This window comes from Carica papaya, chromosome 6 (genome assembly GCF_054855325.1).
Source record: "Carica papaya isolate Zhongbai chromosome 6, ASM5485532v1, whole genome shotgun sequence".
In the NCBI taxonomy this organism is placed as follows: domain Eukaryota; kingdom Viridiplantae; phylum Streptophyta; class Magnoliopsida; order Brassicales; family Caricaceae; genus Carica; species Carica papaya.
The window spans coordinates 4,860,879-4,880,427 of record NC_142314.1 but is presented as its reverse complement, the minus strand read 5'-3'; the positions used below and the strand labels follow the sequence as shown (position 1 = coordinate 4,880,427).

At 32.7% G+C, this 19,549-nt stretch overlaps 3 protein-coding genes across 3 annotated transcripts; 2 read left to right on the top strand and 1 right to left on the bottom strand.

Moving 5' to 3' along the window:
- Window positions 1-4,655: 4,655 nt before the first annotated feature.
- LOC110816123 (uncharacterized) lies at window positions 4,656-5,898 on the bottom strand. Its single transcript, XM_022044164.2, has one exon. The coding sequence runs from the start codon at window positions 5,795-5,797 to the stop codon at window positions 4,820-4,822; it is 978 nt and encodes a 325-aa protein (XP_021899856.2). The 5' UTR covers window positions 5,798-5,898; the 3' UTR covers window positions 4,656-4,819.
- A 2,177-nt stretch (window positions 5,899-8,075) lies between these two features.
- LOC110816124 (putative pectate lyase 4) lies at window positions 8,076-9,773 on the top strand. The gene is made up of 3 exons (XM_022044165.2): window positions 8,076-8,525; window positions 8,624-8,979; window positions 9,293-9,773. The coding sequence occupies exons 1-3, from the start codon at window positions 8,085-8,087 to the stop codon at window positions 9,648-9,650; spliced, it is 1,155 nt and encodes a 384-aa protein (XP_021899857.1). The 5' UTR covers window positions 8,076-8,084; the 3' UTR covers window positions 9,651-9,773.
- An 8,265-nt stretch (window positions 9,774-18,038) lies between these two features.
- On the top strand, window positions 18,039-19,504 carry LOC110816192 (S-adenosyl-L-methionine-dependent methyltransferases superfamily protein). Its single transcript, XM_022044266.2, has 2 exons — window positions 18,039-18,310; window positions 18,733-19,504. The coding sequence occupies exons 1-2, from the start codon at window positions 18,161-18,163 to the stop codon at window positions 19,363-19,365; spliced, it is 783 nt and encodes a 260-aa protein (XP_021899958.1). The 5' UTR covers window positions 18,039-18,160; the 3' UTR covers window positions 19,366-19,504.
- Window positions 19,505-19,549: the final 45 nt, after the last annotated feature.

Sequence of the window (19,549 nt, the reverse complement as noted above, 5' to 3'; positions counted from 1 at the left end):
TAATCATTTTACTACAAACTAAGCTAAGAAACGCCAACTCGAGAGGACGAGATGCGCACATCGCGACCAACAGCTATTTGGGACGGCATGATCGACTTATGACTCGGGTAAGAATACCTCGATCCCTCCTTCCGTGATGGTTTAATGGAAGTCATAACTAAAAATAAGAATGAATTTAAATTGTTTACTTGTTATTTAAATTATTGGATTCAAGGTTGCTAATGGAGAAAAAATTAGTTCGATTTTGTTTTGCCAATTCATTCATCTTATTTTAATTTGTATTTTTCTATTTTTAATTTTAATTTTATTTTAATTTGTATTCCTATTTTTATCCTTATTTTATTTTCATTCAATTTATTATTATTTTTGTATGTTCTTATATTTTATGAATTTTGTTGTACTGATTATATTAAGTGGAATTGTTTCGATGTATAAGTTGTAAACACATGTGTTGATGATTACAGTATAGGATTGACGGTGTGCGTTTGTGTTGTCAATTGGTTGGGTGAATGGGAACATAAATTAATGATGTAATTTGGATGTGAATCTTCTTGTTTAAATACAAATCTTATATTTTGAACATAAAAAGAATAAAATCTCAAGAACACTTGAGTTACTGGAGTCGAACATATTGAAAATGGAATACTAATAGAAATAATTTTAATCGAAGCCTTAATCCAATAAAATCAATCTAACTGTATACTATTGTTTATAAATCCGATTATAGATTATCGATGGAGCAAAACGTTGATGCCTTATTTTTAATTGTTTTGTTTTATTTCACATAATTTTATTTTACTAAGATGTTCTATATATTCTATTTCATTTGAATCAATCTCATTTTATTTTGTATTAATTGGATCTAAGTTAATTTATTTTATCTCGTCGTGTTGTATTTTATAATAATTTATTTTTATTGTAATTGTTTTATTATAAGTTGTATGAGCTTGTTTGGATATATGCATATTGTAGAGGAGATTTGCTAATGAAAATAAAATATGATAATGAGATGAATAAAACCGTTATCAAATATCAGGGAGGGGGGGGGGGAGTATATAAGGTGATCCTTATCGTGGATATGATCCTCAGTCATATGGGGCTGGGAAGTGCGCTATCGAACGGGGTTGGGAGGTTGTTAATGGCGCCTATACTAGATAGAGTACGAGGACAGCCAATAAAAATGACACTCATGTCGGACGAGGTATGGAGTGGCTGGTACAAGTGACGCCCATTACCGGATAAGGTGTGAGGACGGCTGATATTTGTAAGAGAAATGTAAGTATCCACGTGTAGAAGAAATTCCTATGGAGACCAAAGATACCGGTAGACAAAAATAATACTAAGAGAAGAGAAAGGGAATGGTAGACAATTAATTGTATTTTTACTATGTTCTTGAACATATCTTAATGTTTGTGTATGGATGTTGTTTAATAAGAAAATAAGTAATAAAATGATTTCTATAAAAAGGAAGGGTGCAATCGCACCAGTGTTGTTTTTAATTAAAAGTGAGTACTTTGTCGGTTGTTTTATAGTTTTCTACAACTCTTTCGTTGCTATTACAGTTAAAGATTTTGTTGGTATTGTTATTGAGCTAAATCGCTCATCCTGTTATTACTAATAACTTTAGATCAAGACAATCAAGACTCGGATTCTGAACAATCAAAGATTAATTAGGATATTGTTCCACTTTATTCTGTCGGATAATATTAAGGTTAATTGTTTATTTCATAGTGATAGTTGTTTTAGGTCATAAGATGGCCTCGTGGGATATTTTGAGCCGATGTGCAAGGGATGTACTGTTTAAACACTTAAATTTTGTTGCGCTGTATAATTCTAGTAGTTATTTTGTTATTATAGTGTTGAGCACTGAGAAACTGGAATAGTGGTTCAGTTGTTACATATATACAATGCATAAAGAAGACCATTTAAATAACGAGACCAAATTAATCAATTATGCAAATTATAGTTTCAAGTTATAAAAAATGCCAAAGTAATAATAACTTACCTTATTTAATAAACGAAAAACTAAAATCATATTAAAAAATAAAACATACATCATTATTTAAAATTTAATCACAATTAAATAATGTTTATAAAAATTACCAATCAAATAATAAGATTTAAAATAAAATTTTGTGAATTAGAATTTTAATTTTTCTAAAAAATATAAAAGTTAAAGAATTTTAAAAAATTTATATTAATATTACATTCAAATTTATTGTAGGGGTCCGGAACTTAAAAGGAAATAAATTATAAATTGAATGCGGAAGCGAAATAATAAAATTAGGATTTACATTCTTTACACAATAATTTAGAATATCCAATAGAGTTACGGAAATGATCATTCTAAAAGAACAACGAAAAATTAAAGAAATAAATAGAAAGTAAACAACTGGACATCCTATTCGCAATCCTCTTGTGGATCGAGATTTGGATCTTGGTCCTCTTGCTCTAAAATGATTAATGAAAACGTGAGCTACACTAGTCCAGTAAGAATGTCACACTACTCACTGATACAGAAATGAAGGTTGATAAAAATTATGAAAACAACTAATGGAGCTATTAATATAAGTAAATTCATTTATCATAAATAAAATTATTTATTGTATACTTACCGTAGTGAGATTTTTAAAACTGACCTATAAAGGTAATAACACAAATAACATCATAATATCATATTCAATTAACCATAATAATAATTTTTTCTTTTTATCTGCCTACTAATATCCATGGGGGTCTATAGAAATGTCCCCACTACGCGTAAACCCTTATTCAACATTGTCAACTAATCGGCCGTCCTTATATCCCATCCGGTATGAGCGCCAAAAATATCATCCCTCAATACCCCGTCCGATATGATGATGAAACGGATCGTCCTCATATCCCATCCGTCCACCATCTCCCAAGATATCCAGTAACGCTACCATTCATTCATTCACTTAATCAAATAATTTTTTGTTTACATTTAATTTTTAGTTTCACAATTTAACTGTAAATCACGCCAAAACAAGCAATACATGCATTAAGGAAACACAACTAAATCATCTTACCAACTCCAGCGTATTATTATGTATTTAAAACTGTAAAATCAATGAATTAGTTAAAACATGATAAACAATGATAAAAAATCAGTTTCGGCTCTATTAGTAACCTATAATTAATTATCGAGATTTTCTGAATTACGTAAAATATCATATTATTTATAATTAAACTTCAATTCTATAACAGGGAATAAGGTGAGGGATTCTTAACCGAATCGGTATCCGAAATGCTAAACTCTCAGCTGTACTTACTGGCGATCCCCAGATTTCTTAAATTTTTCTTCGAAGATTAAAACATACTTCAAGTACATAGAAATACCTCAAAAAATCTAAAATCAACGTTAAAAAACTTTTTCGCCCAATTTCAGAATTTCAGCATGGCGGCACCGTTGCCCGCGGCAGTGGTTTGCCTCGAACTGGCCATTTTCAGCCAGTTTTGGCTGATTTCAGCCAATTTTATACTCAATCATGTGAGAAAACATGTTAAGGGGCATCGGTTAGCCGAAAAAAGTCAAAAACAGAAGCTTACCGACGTCGGAAGTTTTCGATGCGGCAGCTCCACCGGCTCATCTTCGTGGTTGGGCGTTTCTCTTCAGTCAACCTTTGAGAAACAGAATGGTGAATACAATGGTGTAAAAATCGCACAAAACAGGAATCGAGAAGGGTCTCATCATAGACGATTTTTAGTTTTTTTCTCACGGCGGCGTCGCCGGGCTTTACCAGCGATTTTTGACTCATCCGTCAGTTCTTTGCTCTGATTTGGCCATGAGGGTGTTCAAAATTAAATTTCAAGCTATTGAAATTTTTTTTACCTTTTTTGGCGGTCGGAGGTGGCTCCGACAAGGCAGCGGGCAGCGATCGGTTTCCTTCTCCAGTGACTGATTCTTCTTCTCCGAAAAGGGGCTAACAGCTAGGGTTAGGGTTCGATGTGAAGTAAGATATTTATATTCGTCTCTCTTTAATCTGGATCGTTCATCGTGTTTGATCTTGACTATCTGATCGCATTTAAAGAGAAAATGAATCTGAACTGTTCATTACGATTTGATCTGAACCGTACGATCGTGTTTAAAGAGGGAACAGATCCAGACCGTCCACGCTTGCAGGAATAAATCCGGACTGTCTGATTGCGGGCACGCAAATTGCCAATGTGGCCTCCCGCGGCGGCACTGAGTCAGCATGCCTTATCGCGTTGCGCACTCCGGTTCGTCGAGGCTGTTGACTGTGCGGTCCTACGTGACACATTTTTTTTAAATTGTGTTTTGATATTTAGTTTCTGATTTTTCTTTTAAAAATATCACCTGAACCCAAATTTTCACCCATTTTTTTCAAAATTATTTTTAATTTCGTGTTCCACCTATTTTTTTGTAATTTTATATTAAATAAAATTTATAAAATTAAAAATTATATTTGATACATTAATTTTAAAATTTTAAAATTAATTTCGAGTATTATATTTATATACTTTACCATATTATTTAAGTATTTCTTTTTATTTAACTTTAATTAAATTAAATTAATTCAAACTAAATTTTTATTACTAAGTCAAACTAATTATGTATCTAATACTAAATCAAATCGAACTATATATAAAAAAATATATAAAAACTTAAAGAATTTATAATATGCTAAATATTTACATGAATCAATTCTAACAAAAAGAAATATTTACAATAACAAATTAAATGAGTTACAACTATTCTACTTGTTAATTTTCAAGTAAACTAACTCAAGTAAAACAGTCAATCTTTTTTTTTATCCTTTTTTTAAGAAAAAAAAAATTAACATCCATTGAATTCTCTCCTCTTGAGTATCTTCTTATGAAAATTTGAATGCTTAAGAATATTAAAAGTTGGGCTCGCGGCAGGCCGATATTCTGGTATCAACCTCCCCGACTTGTACCTCACCCCGCAAGCGTTACACAGTGTTTTTGGTCCCATCGGACCTATTCTCCATTGCGGCGTTTTATCACTCAGGCAATGGCTGCATCTTTTCCTCCTCTCCGTCACTCCAAACGATGTGGCCCCACTCGTCACCCCAAACGACATGGTCCCACTTGTCATTGCCTTCTCTACCGCCCAACCCAACAACCTCTCATGCTTACCGCACGAATCACGCTTGCTCCTCTGTTTCTTCTGACCGGAACTACAAAACCCAAAAGCCAATTTCTCACTTTCTTCAATCTCTGCTTCACGTCTTCTCTTGTTCGCTCGGCCGAAGGTATCCTCCGTTTTCAGTTCGGGTGTAACGGGTCGGTCTATGGAGTTTTCCAGTTTTGCGGGTTCTTGACTGGCATCGTTTTGGTCACTGAAACTCTTGGAATACTCAAAATTTCCGGGTCCTCGACTGGCTTCGTTTTGGTCACCGGATACTTTGGAGTTTTCCAGTTTTAGGGGTTCTTGAACGACGTCGTTTTGGTAACTGGAGCCCTTGATAGAAAGGGTTTCGTTCTCCAAGGATATACCGCTCAAGTTGATGAAGTCGTCGGTGAAACTTGGAAACCATTCTAAATCTTCTAATGTGTCTTGTGGCACACAAAGTTGACTCTCTGCGCTGTAAGTGAAACCAGCAGGTAAAGGATCGGGTTTCGGGTCTATGTAATCCAGGTTTGAGTATAGGTGGTCGGGGAAAAGGTCAGACAGGTCTGTGGTGTCATAGTTTATGTCATCAATCGCCATTGTTGGAACCCGAGAAGAATACGAAAAGTGATATTTATATATGCGAGTTATACAGGGAAAGAGTTTTGAGCACTGTGTCATATATATATATATATATATATAAAACGGAAGGAGAACAGGTTCCAGCCGAAGAAGATCTATATAAAGCGTGTTTTGAATTTGCTTCGCTAATAAGTTTTTCAAATTCTCCACCGACTGGAAACGGACGTAGTATGTTTATGGGAAAGTTCATATCTGTCACCTAGCCAATAGGGTTTTGCCACGTGGTAGTGTTAGTATTTTTCCAAATTAATAAGGAAGATGGTCAATGTTCTTTTGAAATTAGAAATCCTAAGTTAATCGAACTTTAATTACGCACATCACAGTAATTTCCGAATCACGAAAATAACTAAAAATTGAATTTAAGTTGTAAACTATCTTCCATAGAATTTAAAATAATAATTATGTATTTCTCATTTTTTGTTATAATATTTATATAAAATATTAATTTAGCAATAATGGCAGTGAAAATTATGGAGGTGTTATATTCATTGAATTTATTCTAGAATATTATTTCATAAATTTGAAATATTAAGGTTTTTTAGATAAAATAATATTACTAAATTGCTATAGATAATTTCACAAAATAGCTTGAAAATATTTTAAAAATATTTGCATTTTAAAATAGCAATTTTTGTTTCTCTTTTTTTGTGATAATATTTGTATAAAATATTAATTTCATAATAATGACAGTGAATATTATGAAAATGTTATCAAGAATGTTCTTTCATTAATTTAAAATTATTAAGATTTCTTAGTACGCAATAAAATAATAATTGCTAAATTACTATACTATAATTTGAGAAAATACTCGGAAAATATCATGCATTCCTTTAATTTACTTATTGAATTGACATATAAATTTAAAATTATTTACTTTATTTATCCTTTAAAATTTTTAGTATAATTACAACGTGTTTATTATTTAATGAATTTAAATTTTTACTCTTTTTTTACAATATAATCTAAAACTCTTTTAATCTTTTTAAATACAATTATTTAATATATTACTTTTTAAAAATTATAATATATTACTTTTTAAAGTTATTTTACAGTTACATACACACAGATATTACATATTTAATTAGTTTTTAAAATATTTTCTTTAAAAAAAAAAAAACGTTCTTAATGTCATAAATTTTCGTAGGAATATATTCCTTATATATGTATTAGACCAAATTCATTTACAAAAATGTTTTACGTGTACACGTGGCAATTTGTGATTAGATGCATTACGTGTTCACAAATCTTCAATGAATGGTACGTACTAATGTGAACGAGCTGCATGATATTATTTACGAGTTTACGGTTTCAAATTCAGGATATCGGATCGGGACCCTTGATTTTCTCAAAACGTACACGGTTTCGACACGTGTCAAATAGTGATAGGCTTGCTTAGTTGTTCATCACGCCTCCCGGGTGGACCCAAGGTTTGTGTTTATTATTTTGTTTAGGACTGTTGTTTTTTCCTTTAACTTATATAATCAGACCGACTTACCTATCTAATAAAGTAATTACAGTAAAATTTATTTAAGATATATTGTGATTTAAAGCTATAAGGCCAGTAGTTTTGATTTTTGTAATATATATTAATTCTCCACTAGCATAAGTTATATATATATATATTATATCCACATAATATGTAATGAAAATTTAGCACATATATTAATGAAAATTGATGTAACTAAAACTTTCAATTACATTGTTTAATTTTTAAATTAAAAATTTGAAAAACATAAAAATATAATTTTCAATTGTACTATATAATCTTTAAAATTAAAATAAAAAAATATTTTTATATAATCAACATTACCTAATTATAAAAATAAAAATAAATTAAAATTATAAAATAACATATATGTTATATCATTCTCCTAATAATTTTTTGAGTTATCTACTATCTTTCAACAAATACTAGCAGAGTTTCAAGATTTCAACTCAACGTGATAAATCTTACATATAGTCGAAAAATCCTTTATGTGTTGATTTGGTTTTCTTTCATGATGAAATATATTATTAATTTTCTTAGAATAGAGTTCGTATAAAAACTGAATTATATATATATAAGGAAATTAAGTAATTGTTATTTTGTGGAGCAAATACAGCCAAGTATATGTAACAACATCATAACAACATCACTTCCTCTTTTCTATTCCTAGCTCTATACCTTGTCCAACATAATGCAAATATAAAACTTGCTATTTAATTGCTTTCATTCTGTTACTATGTATATACTATATATAAGACTACCTCTCATATTTCTTTCTTCACTTCAATTACCTCTATCCTGACCTCTTATTTCAAAAATCAAAGAATCATAATCTTAAAAATGACAGAATTATATCATCTATCTTTGGTTATTTATATTTTAACTTTCACGATTCTACTTAATAAGAATACTAGTCTTGCTCACCAAACTATCACGGAAATGAATGTCATTGACAAATGTTGGAGATGGAATCCTCATTGGCGAAATGACAGGCAACAACTCGCCTTGTGTTCAGTAGGATTTGCAGGGAAGATGATCAACAACACGGGCCATGATTTGGTGTATTATGAGGTAATAGATTCTTCTGATGACCCATTAAACCCTAAGCCAGGAACTCTTAGATATGGAGCCACCATCATCAAAGGCAAAGTATGGATTACATTTCAAAGTGATATGAGGATTTATCTACAAAAACCCATTCTCATTAGCAGTTTCACTGTCATTGATGGTCGTGGTGCTAGTGTTCACGTTATAGGCCCTGCTTGCCTTATTATCTACAAGGTACATATTTGTTTGTATATGTGTATATAATTATTATAAGTCGCTATCATAATAAATTTGTATTTATACATACATGTATCTTACATTAAAATTTTCAGGCGACAGATGTCATCATCCATGGGATAAGAATTCATCATTGTCGTCCTAGACCAGTAGCTTCGGTGGTGGGACCAGATTCACAAATAATCCAAATGGGTCAAGTGGATGGGGATGCAATCAGGTTGGTCACGGCGAAAAAGGTTTGGATAGACCATAACACTTTGTATGAATGTCACGATGGCCTCCTTGATGTCACTCGTGGAACGAAAGATGTTACTATCTCAAATAATTGGTTTAGAAACCAGGATAAAGTTATGCTTCTTGGTCATGATGATGGATACTTGAGAGATAAAAATATGAAGGTCACTGTTGCCTTTAATCATTTTGGACCCAATTGCAACCAACGCATGCCCAAGTATAAATTTATATATATATTTTTTAAAAGATAATAAAAATAATTATGATTATTAAATAATATATTAAATCAATTATCTTTAAAACTTAAACTGATAAGAAATAATTTAATTAATTATTTATACTTTAATATACCTCCTAATGCATAAATTTATAAATTAAAAGCATAGATTAAATACAAATTCAAGAACCTTGACTCGAGTACCATCTTAAATAATAGGTTGAATTGATCATCCAATAAATTTAAGCTGAAAATAAATAGCCGAATCAATGATATATGAATTAAAATAAAAATAATATATATTTTTTTACAGGGTCCGTCATGGATATGCACATGTTGCGAATAACCTCTACCTAGGATGGACACAATATGCTATTGGTGGAAGCATGAATCCCACAGTTAAAAGTGAAGCAAACTTCTTTATTGCAGTACCACAAGGAAATAAAGAAGTGACATGGAGGAAGCACAACAAAAAGGACAAAGGTGGATGGAATCTTTATTCAGTGCGAGATTACTTCAAGAATGGAGCTTCTTTTACTCAATCAGGATTAGGTGGTGTAAGGCCCAACTACGATGCTCAACAAACCTTTCAGGTATCTGACGTTAAATCTGTTAGAGTTTCTACAGAATCAGCTGGCGCTTTACGATGTACCAAAACCTCTATATGTTAGATAGTTTATTTTATAAATATAAATTATGGGAGGATTGTTTCACAAAGAAATAATTTCAACCGTTGATTAAATATACGTAATATTCAACTTGTATTTACTTTAGTTGGATATAGATATTCGTTAATTTCTACATCTTTGTAACAATAATGCTTAATACCATTTTGTTTATAAATTTCATGATGTATATATACATATATAAATATATATATATAAGTTATTACGTCTTTAATATCAATGATGGCAAACAATCTTTGCTTGTCCATCTTTTTTTTGTTTTTACACATCATATAACATTTTTTTTTCCTTATTGAAGTATTTTTGTTGCGAAAGCAACCAACCGTGGGAGAGAGTGTTAATAATCAAAGAAGTGAGGGATTCCTTGTTCATTTTACTCTAGATTTTATAACAATTCATTATGGTGAGTGATATTGCTTCACGATAAAATCATTAACAAGTGTAACGGTAAATAAATTTTGTTGAGGAATTCATTGGTTAATATTAATTTCAACAATTTTAATCAAAGTAATACATATAAATAATTGATCGTTAATATTTTTAATTAATTTTCTTAAAAATAAATTAATTAAAACATGTATAATTATATGATTCATTAAGTATTATTTTGTAAAAATAAGAAAGCAACAATATTTTATTTTATTTATGGAAATATATAATATTTTATTTGAAGAATTATAATATACTCATAACATGTAGTGAAATATATAAAATAATAAAATTTAATCTATTTATATTTAAAAATTATATTATAAATTAAAAATTAAAATATATTTAACAGCAGGTTCTTAAATTAAAATTATTTAAAAACAAAAATATTTTATGCATATTCATACTAAAATTAATTTTTGCTATATAATTTTTTGATAAATAGAACGCAACAATAAATTGAATAATATAAATGTTAAAAAAATTTCACAAAATTTTAATAGAAAAAATTCCCCAATTTTTTTTGGCTAATTTTTTTTCAGTTTTTCTCTCAACCTTTTTCAATCCCCACTCACCTATATATATATATAGGTGGCATGAATGGTCATAATCTTTTTGGATTCTTCTAGACGTCCAAATCAAAATGGATTCATTTACATTTTTTTAACAATGAATCATATACATACATATATATATATATATATATATATATATAGGTGGCATGAATGGTCATATTCTTTTTGGATTCTTCTAGACGTCCAAATCAAAATGGATTCATTTACTTTTTTTTAACGCTGAATCATATACATATATATATATATATGTTTCTATTTTTTAATTATTATTATTTAATAAAATAATTTTATACATCATTTCAATTTCAAATTAAATTTTATATTAATCTTAGTTATTATAATAGCTACATATATTATATTATTACACTAATAATATAATAACAAAAATTTAAAAAATTCAAAATTTTTTCAATATTAATTATATTATTGGTGTTAGTAAAGAATATAATAATATTTTATTTAGAAAAAAAAATTTATTTATTTGATTAAATTAAATTATCTAATTTAATTCTTAAATAATTAAAATAATTAATCTATTTAGTAAAAATTATAATACTCGTTAATGTTTGACCTCATAGATTCAATACTAAACTGATAGCAAATTGATCAAATCAATTTACTAATTAAGGTTGGTGTCTAGCAACACTCATCAACATACAGATAACATGATGTAACGCTCTTTTTTTTTTTTTCCTTTTTTTCGGCGGCATTGTCTCAAATAAATTAGCATACAGAACACTCGTATTCCATTTTAAATCAATTACATACTTACAAGAAAGTATTGCAACCAATTACTCAGTTCTTATAGAAATTCTCAACCGCGAACACATCAACGTAGTAGCTTACGAATTATATAAACCCGTATTTCTACATATGGTTTACACCTCTACCAACCACATAACTATTCTGTCCTATCAGTAGTAAACCCTGCTCCATCTTCTCTATATGCTAAGTTCGGAAACCTGCAACTCTGATCCAGTCTCTAGTCTTACTTCATCTGCAGGTAATAGAGAATAAGTACATCTAACTCAGTACAGTGGATTTAAATTTTAAATATAGTATGGAAACCCAATCATAAACCTATTCTCCTATATTTCCTTTCCCGTTACCTTGGTCATGCTCCTTTCCTACCCCCGACCCCAATACTACTCATCTACCTCTATTGTACTACCACGTCTAGGTGTGGTCACTCCCTGATACCATCCCATCGGCCCGGCCCTGACCACTCACCCACATTGTAACCCCAATCAGTCACCTGTATCGACGACCACTCTTTAATTTTCTATCGCTCTACCCCTAACTAGCCACCCACACACACAACATTACTGTTTTCTTTTGTCACCAATATCGGCGACTCCACCCGACACCAATCTGATAACTCGCAGTCATCACACTATCGGCAATCGACTTACCATTTCTAAATGACGACAACCAGTATCAGCGTCACTCCCCCCCTCCTAACCAACGCTACTGTCACTACACATCGTCTATAATTCATATGCCCCACATACACTGTAACGACCCCAAAAATTTAAAAAGAAATGTATATAAAGAATATAAGTGCGGAAGCGAAATAAAAAGTTCTGGTTAATATTCCTTACACAATAACTTAAACGTACTAATAATGCCGAAAATAAGTTATTTAAAGGAAAATACTGGAAATGAAAGACTATAAAAGAAACTAATAAACATCTAGGTAACTACTCGCCGTTTTCTTGTAGATCGGGTTCGGAAACCAAGTCATCTTGATCTAAAATGGTTAAGTAAGGAATGAGCTACACTAGCCCAGTAAAGACATCACACTATATCACTGTCACAGAAGTAAAAGTTGATAGAAAACTAAAAAAATAACCAATAGAGCACAAGTTTCAAGTAAATTTATTTATCAATAATCAAACTATTTACCGTACACTTACCTTAGTGGAATTTATAAAAATGACCCATTGAAACAATAACATCATAGATATCATAAGTTCATACATAATCTGTAGCATAGTACATGTTATACTTTTATATTTCAATCATCAAACAACAGTTGTCCCCTTTTTATCAGCCTACTAGTATCCGTGGGGATCCATAGGGGTCCCCACTACCCGTGAACCATTTCCTTGACAAACTTAATATTCAGGGCCGTCCTCATACCCCATCCGGTATGGGTGCCAAACAATAAACCTCAATACCCCGTCCGGTATGAGGGTGAAGCGGGCCGTCCCCATACCCCGTCCGGTATGAGTGCCAAAACATTTAAAGTCTTCATACCCCGTCCGGTATGAGACAACGTTCCCGGTAGGGTTCCCTATGGACCCGATCCGTCAACCATCTCCCAAGATATCTAGTGAGACTGTCAACTTATCCATTTATCAATTCACATACCTTTTCTACTTTTTTCTTAGTTTTTCGTTTCTCATATAAACATGAATACTTAAACAAGTAACGAACATCCAACAAAGCAAGCATATCATCGGATTTACAAAATCAAGCCATAATGAAGTAAACAGTGATTCATACATTCAAAACCATAGAATAAATAAATCACATACCATACTGCATTTAGACTGTAAAATAAATCAAACAGGAACTGACAGAGAAATAATGTTCGGTTCGGGCTCCATTAGCAACCTTAATTAATTATGCATATCTATTAATTTACACAAAATACAACATTACCATTTATTCGAACTTTAATTCCATGATAGGAAATAGGGTGAGGGATCCTTACCTAATTCGAAGTCGAAAACTGGATTTTTTCACTGCGCCTACAGGTAGTCCCTAGGTTCCCTGAATTTTCTCTCGGGAACTGAAACGTGCTTACGGTACCTATACATATCCCAAATAACTCAAAAATCAGACCCGAGGCCTATTCAACAAGTTTCAAAATTCTGGCACGGCGGCTCCGCCGTGCTCTGGTGACACAACGGTGATCCACCTCGGGTTGGCCATTTCCGGCCGTTTTCGGCCAAATTCGGGTAAACTTGCATTGGTTCCTGTGAGAAAACACCCCTAGGGCCCTTGGTGGGCCAAAAAAATATTGAAAATTGAAACTTACCCATGGTGGGGCTCTCCGGTGCGGCGGCTCCTCCAGCTCGAGTCGCGATTTGGTATTTTGCTCCGGTCAACCTGTAGAGGAAGGAACGGTGGTCACAACGGTGTAAAAATTACATCAAACAAGAATAAGAAAGGGCCTCATCGGAGGCAAAAATCGAAAAAATCTGCGAAGGCGCCGCTGGACTTCGGCGGTGTTTTTCGACCAATTGGCCAGTGTTTTGGCTCCAATTTGGCCACAGGTGGGTTTAGAATCGAATTCTGAGCCAATGGGAGAATTTTTACCTCGTTTAGTGGCCGAAAAGTTCTCCAGTGCGGCGGCGGGTGGCAGCGGTCGGCTCCCCGGAGGCTGGGCTATCTTCTCCGGCGAGGGCTCTGGCGGCTAGGGTTAGGGTTTGGTTGCGGATGAGATTATTTATAACCTTCCGCTTTTAATCTGAGCCATCCATTGTGATTTAATCTGGACCATCCAATCACGATTAAAAAGAAAATAAATCTGGACCGCTCATCGTGATGCAATCTGGGCCGTCTGTACGCAATTCAATCTGGGTCGTCCGTGCGCGATTTAATCTGGACCGTCCGTACGTGCTTTTGATATGGGTTGTCCGTGCGCGCAGGAACGGATCTCATCCGTTCGATCGCGCGCACGCGGATCGCCCACATGGCTTCCTTCCACGTGGCCTCCCGCGTCAGCGTCTCTGTCACACGGCGTGTCCTGGTTTGCTAGGGTTGATGACCGGGCTGCTGACGTGGCACAATTTTTTTAAATTACGTTTTAACCCTCGATTTTTAATTTTCTTTTCAAAAATACCTCCAGAACCCAAAATTTCATCCTTTTTTTTCAAAATTATTTTCAGTTGAATCCCTAAAATAATTTTACCCCTTATTATTATTATTATTATTTTTTATTTAAATTTAATTAAATTAAACTAAATTAAAACTATATATTATTACATAATAAATCATTATATTCATATAAAAATTATAAAAAATTAAAATAAAATAATACTAATAATAATAATAATAATTGGGATGTTACATACATGCATACTTAACCCACATGCCTATCATTCCAACTTCAGTTATTACGAAACAATCAACCTTACCATGCAGTTCTCCAATCTATAAGCATGTTTAGATAATAAACTCCAATACACACCCACACACACACATACACACAAAACACACCTACACAAACACACATACACACCAAACGCACCTACATAAACACATATCCAAACCAAATACTCACACATGCAACCCTTACATGCATATGCTAACTACCCCCTAACTTTCATCCCAATCCCCTTTTTCCTTCCACTCATCTCATTCTGCATTTCACTATCACCGTCACTCCTTCCAACCATTCCACTTTCTGTCCCTCTCGGCTCTTCTCGTTGTGTCCCTCGGCTCCCCTTCCACTCACCTCACTCTGTATTTCACTTATCACCGTCACTCCTTCCAACCATTCCACTCTCTGTCCCTCTCGACTCTTCTCTTTGTGTGTCCCTCGGCTCCCTGCCCCCTTCTCTCTATCATCATCAACCTCTCACAGCACACCGCCTCTCCTCCCACGAATTCTCTTACACCTATTCACCAACCGTCCCCAATTATCTAATCGTAACCGACACCTCATCATCCCTCTCTCATTTCTCACTTCCTCTGTTTCCTTTTCTCTCACTGTAACTGAAACTTGGCCTTCACTCTCTCATTTCTCATTTTCTTTACTTCCTGTTCTAGCTCCTCACTCCGTCCCAACGGCTCTTCTCCGTACCTATTGGTCTCTTTCACCGTGGCTTCTTCCATCTCCCTTCACTCCCAACGTCAACCGGCTATTCTACCACCTGCGATCACCCTCCACTTTCTGATTTCATCAAGTCACTACTTCCACATTTCCATTTCTCTTACTATTTATTTCTTCCTTCAGTATTTATAAAAAAAAATTCATATTTTATCATCCTATATTCAATATTTAATTCACCATACCTCTGGTCTCCATTTTTTCTGCACTTCTGTAACTTGCACCGTCGCTTTCCTCCTTCTTCCACTCTGTCTTCTCGTTCCTTCCCTCTCCAGGTTCCCTCTCTCTCGAATCTTCCATCGCCAACTTCTTTCTTCCCTTTTCTCGTTCTCCCTTTTTCTTTCCTCTGTTTTTTTTTCCTTCTCCCTCTCCGGCTTCCCTCTCTCTCGAATCTTCCATCGCTAACTTCATTATTCCCTTTTCCCGTCCTCCCTTTTTCTTTCCTTTTTTTCTTGTTTTTTTCTTTTCCTTCTCCCTCTCCCCCTTTTTTTATTCTTTTCCTTCCCTTTTTATAATCCACCTATCACACATCTTGACCGTCTATCCCCTTTCCCCATCTGCACGAATCCTAGCCGTCCACTTCCTTTCCACTAATCTATTTTACACTCTCCATTTCACTATTATCTCTCTCCTTTATTTTATTCATCTATTTGTTTCCTTATATATATACACATATATCTATCTCTTTCTCAGTTATTACACATGAAATGTACAATTACTCTAAAGAATCTGCTAAAAAAAGATGTAATATTTTATTTTGTCATTATTACTCTGGGTTAATTCTAAGATATGGTTTAACTGTCAAATTTCAATAAGTAACTAACTATATTTCATGTCAATTATAATTGACTAATAAATGATATAAGAAACTCTTTTCCTCTTTTGTTTAACTGCGCTCGTCAAGATTTTTACTTAGTCATTATAATAAATGATAACATCTTATTACCAATCATTAATTATACAAGTATTTAATCACACCCAATATATTTTTAACTATAGTTTTATGATTATAGATGTTTATAATCAAAATATAATATATGACTTGTCAATTACTATGATGATTTCATGTTTAAGAAAATTCTTACATCTCATCATTTTAAGAAAATACTATATTAACAATTTAAGGTAATATTAATCATTAGAAATTCTCAATTGAGTTCAATGATCATATCTCTATATGCATAATTTATATATGTAATTTAGTTAATGAGATCAACTAATTTTTATTTTATAAATACTATTACATATATGTTAGTTTTACCAGATAATTAATATCTTATTTTTATGATCCAACGACTAAAAATATTTTAAATTAAATCATAAAATATTTTATTCTCATTATCAAGATCCACATCTTGATGTAAATCTATAAATTTAATCAAATATTTTATCACATAAATTAAACAATAAGATAATAAAAATATGATTGTCATATATTAAAATAAATTTTTAAATAATAATGTATTCAATATATTATACGAATAATTGGATCGTTGATATAACACTTATATCCCTAACATTATTATACTTAATTTTCTTAAAAATAAACAAATTAATTATATGCATAATTATATCATCAATTAAGTATTATTTTGTATCTTTAGGTAGAGTTTGAAATATATATTGATTATATAGCGAAGACATCAACTGAAAATACATTCATTGTGAAGTGATGATGTTGATTGAGTCTTTGAGTTGTATTTATAATATGTATGTATATATATATGTATAGTTGAATATAAAAGATGTGATTCTGATTTAATTAAACAAAACTGTAATTTAATAAATATTTAAATCAATAAAAAAATAAGATTAGTTGGTTGTATAAATACAAAAATAGGTAAACTTCAAGTGAGGAAAAAGGATACATGTCTATCTTTATCGTGCACTTGCAAAAGTAAGAGACCCTCTATCACACTAATCATATTCCAAAGAAGATTCATGCATTATTGTAAGAGAGATTTTATAAGAGCATCAATTAATTGGTATTTGATGTGAAGAGTCTTTGACGACTATCTCGTACTTCCTCTCATATAAAGTGATATTCAAGTAAAAGAAATGTAATTCAAGTATTGAGTATCGAGTTTATACTAAAGTAAGTAGTGATAATAACTTGTTCGTTGATTTTAATGAGTTTTTAGTAGTAATTGATAATCGTGATATAATTCCTTACTTTTTGAAGAATCAAGATGTAGGAATTAGTCAAAAATAAATGATGCAAGGACCTCTAATATAGTTTTCCTTTAAGTTTATTACAAAGTCAAGATAGAAAAATAAAGATTCAAGTACTTGTATTCTATCTATGTATTTCGTACATATTATTAATTAAAACACTAAGAGTATGGCCCAATTCAATACATAGTGGACTAGATAATTTGTATTGGGCTTGTTAGTTTGAGATCCAAAACGCCCATCTCTTGCCGAAGACGATGAAAGGAGGATGGCTAGGTGCTCGATGATTATTATTATTATAGTGATTAAATATATAAACGTATTAAAATATGTTCTGTTGCTTTTTCTTTCCTTCACAATCTCGAATGTCGTTATATTATATATATAATATATATACATGGACGCTTTGTATTTTGAAATTACTTGTGCTTAACTAAAGAGGGGAAGAAGAGAGTGGTGAGTCAGCGAAGAAGAAAATGGCAGGATTGTTCGATAAGCAGGTAGATCTGTACGCGGACGCCAGACCAACCTATCCGAGTCAGTGGTATTCGATGCTCGCCGATCGCACTCTTCACCACTCGTTGGCTTGGGATGTCGGCACCGGAAACGGACAAGCTGCAATCGGCGTTAGTATCATCTTCCTCCTCTCTTTTCAATTTCATGATTTTAAAAAATTGAACAACCGTAAATACACAGATTATACTCCGATTCTCTGTGATGCTAACGAACACAAATGATCCTGAATTTCTTTGGAATGATCTTGAACCTAAATACATGAGATTTTTCTGGTTTTAGATCCTAGCTTCTTTTGACTTTGCGTCTGTGCGCGCGCGCTGTGAGTAGATCAAATTACCTGCTCTTGCTTTTATTAAAAGATACTAAAATTTATGAACATTTGCGGTATCAGAAGAATAAAAGGAGTATATTTACCATTTTCTTTTTTAACACGTTTCAAATAGTGAATACAAGGAGTATATATAGTATAGTTACTATATATATATATATAACAAAGATGTCTAGATTTTGTATGTAATTAAAATGTTCACAGGTCGCAGAGCACTATGAACGTGTAATAGGAACAGACATCAGCGAAGCCCAGTTGAAACGAGCAATGGATCACCCAAGAGTCACCTACCACCACACTCCATTACCCTTCAACGATAACCAAATCGTGAGCTTAATCGGAGAAGAAAACTCAGTGGATTTAATCACAGTAGCCCAAGCCGTTCACTGGTTCGACCTCCCCAAATTTTACTCCACCGTCACGCGCCTCCTCCGCAAACCGGGAGGCGTCATCGCCGTCTGGTGCTACAACGACATTACTGTGAGCCCTGAATTTGACAGCGTAATGAAACGTTTCCACGACACAACACTCCCGTACTGGCACCCCAACATCCGCCACGTGTTTGATGGGTACAAAACGCTGCCGTTTCCGTTTGAGAGCGTTGGCTTAGGTTGCGAAGGGCAGCCACTGGCGCTGGACATACCCAAGAAGCTGTCGTGCGAGATGGTGTTGGATATGTTTAGGTCGTGGTCGGCGGTGGTCACGGCGAGAGAGCGAGGGGTTGAGTTGTTGGGTCCGAGTGTGGTTGATGAGCTGGTCACTGCTTGGGGCGGACCCAACTTGGTCAGATCGGTTACTTATAAAGCTTTTATGCGCGCCGGAGAAGTCAAGATGTAGGGAGAAATTACTAAATTAATAAATTTGATGGATAATTATTATTATTTTTTTTGTATTTTTAATTTTACAACCCTAAATTTTGTGTTTTTATTTGATAAGAAACGAATAATAAAAATACTAAATTGAATTGAACATGAAATTGATAGAGTGCTTTTGCATTTTGAACATATAATCCACTTTATAT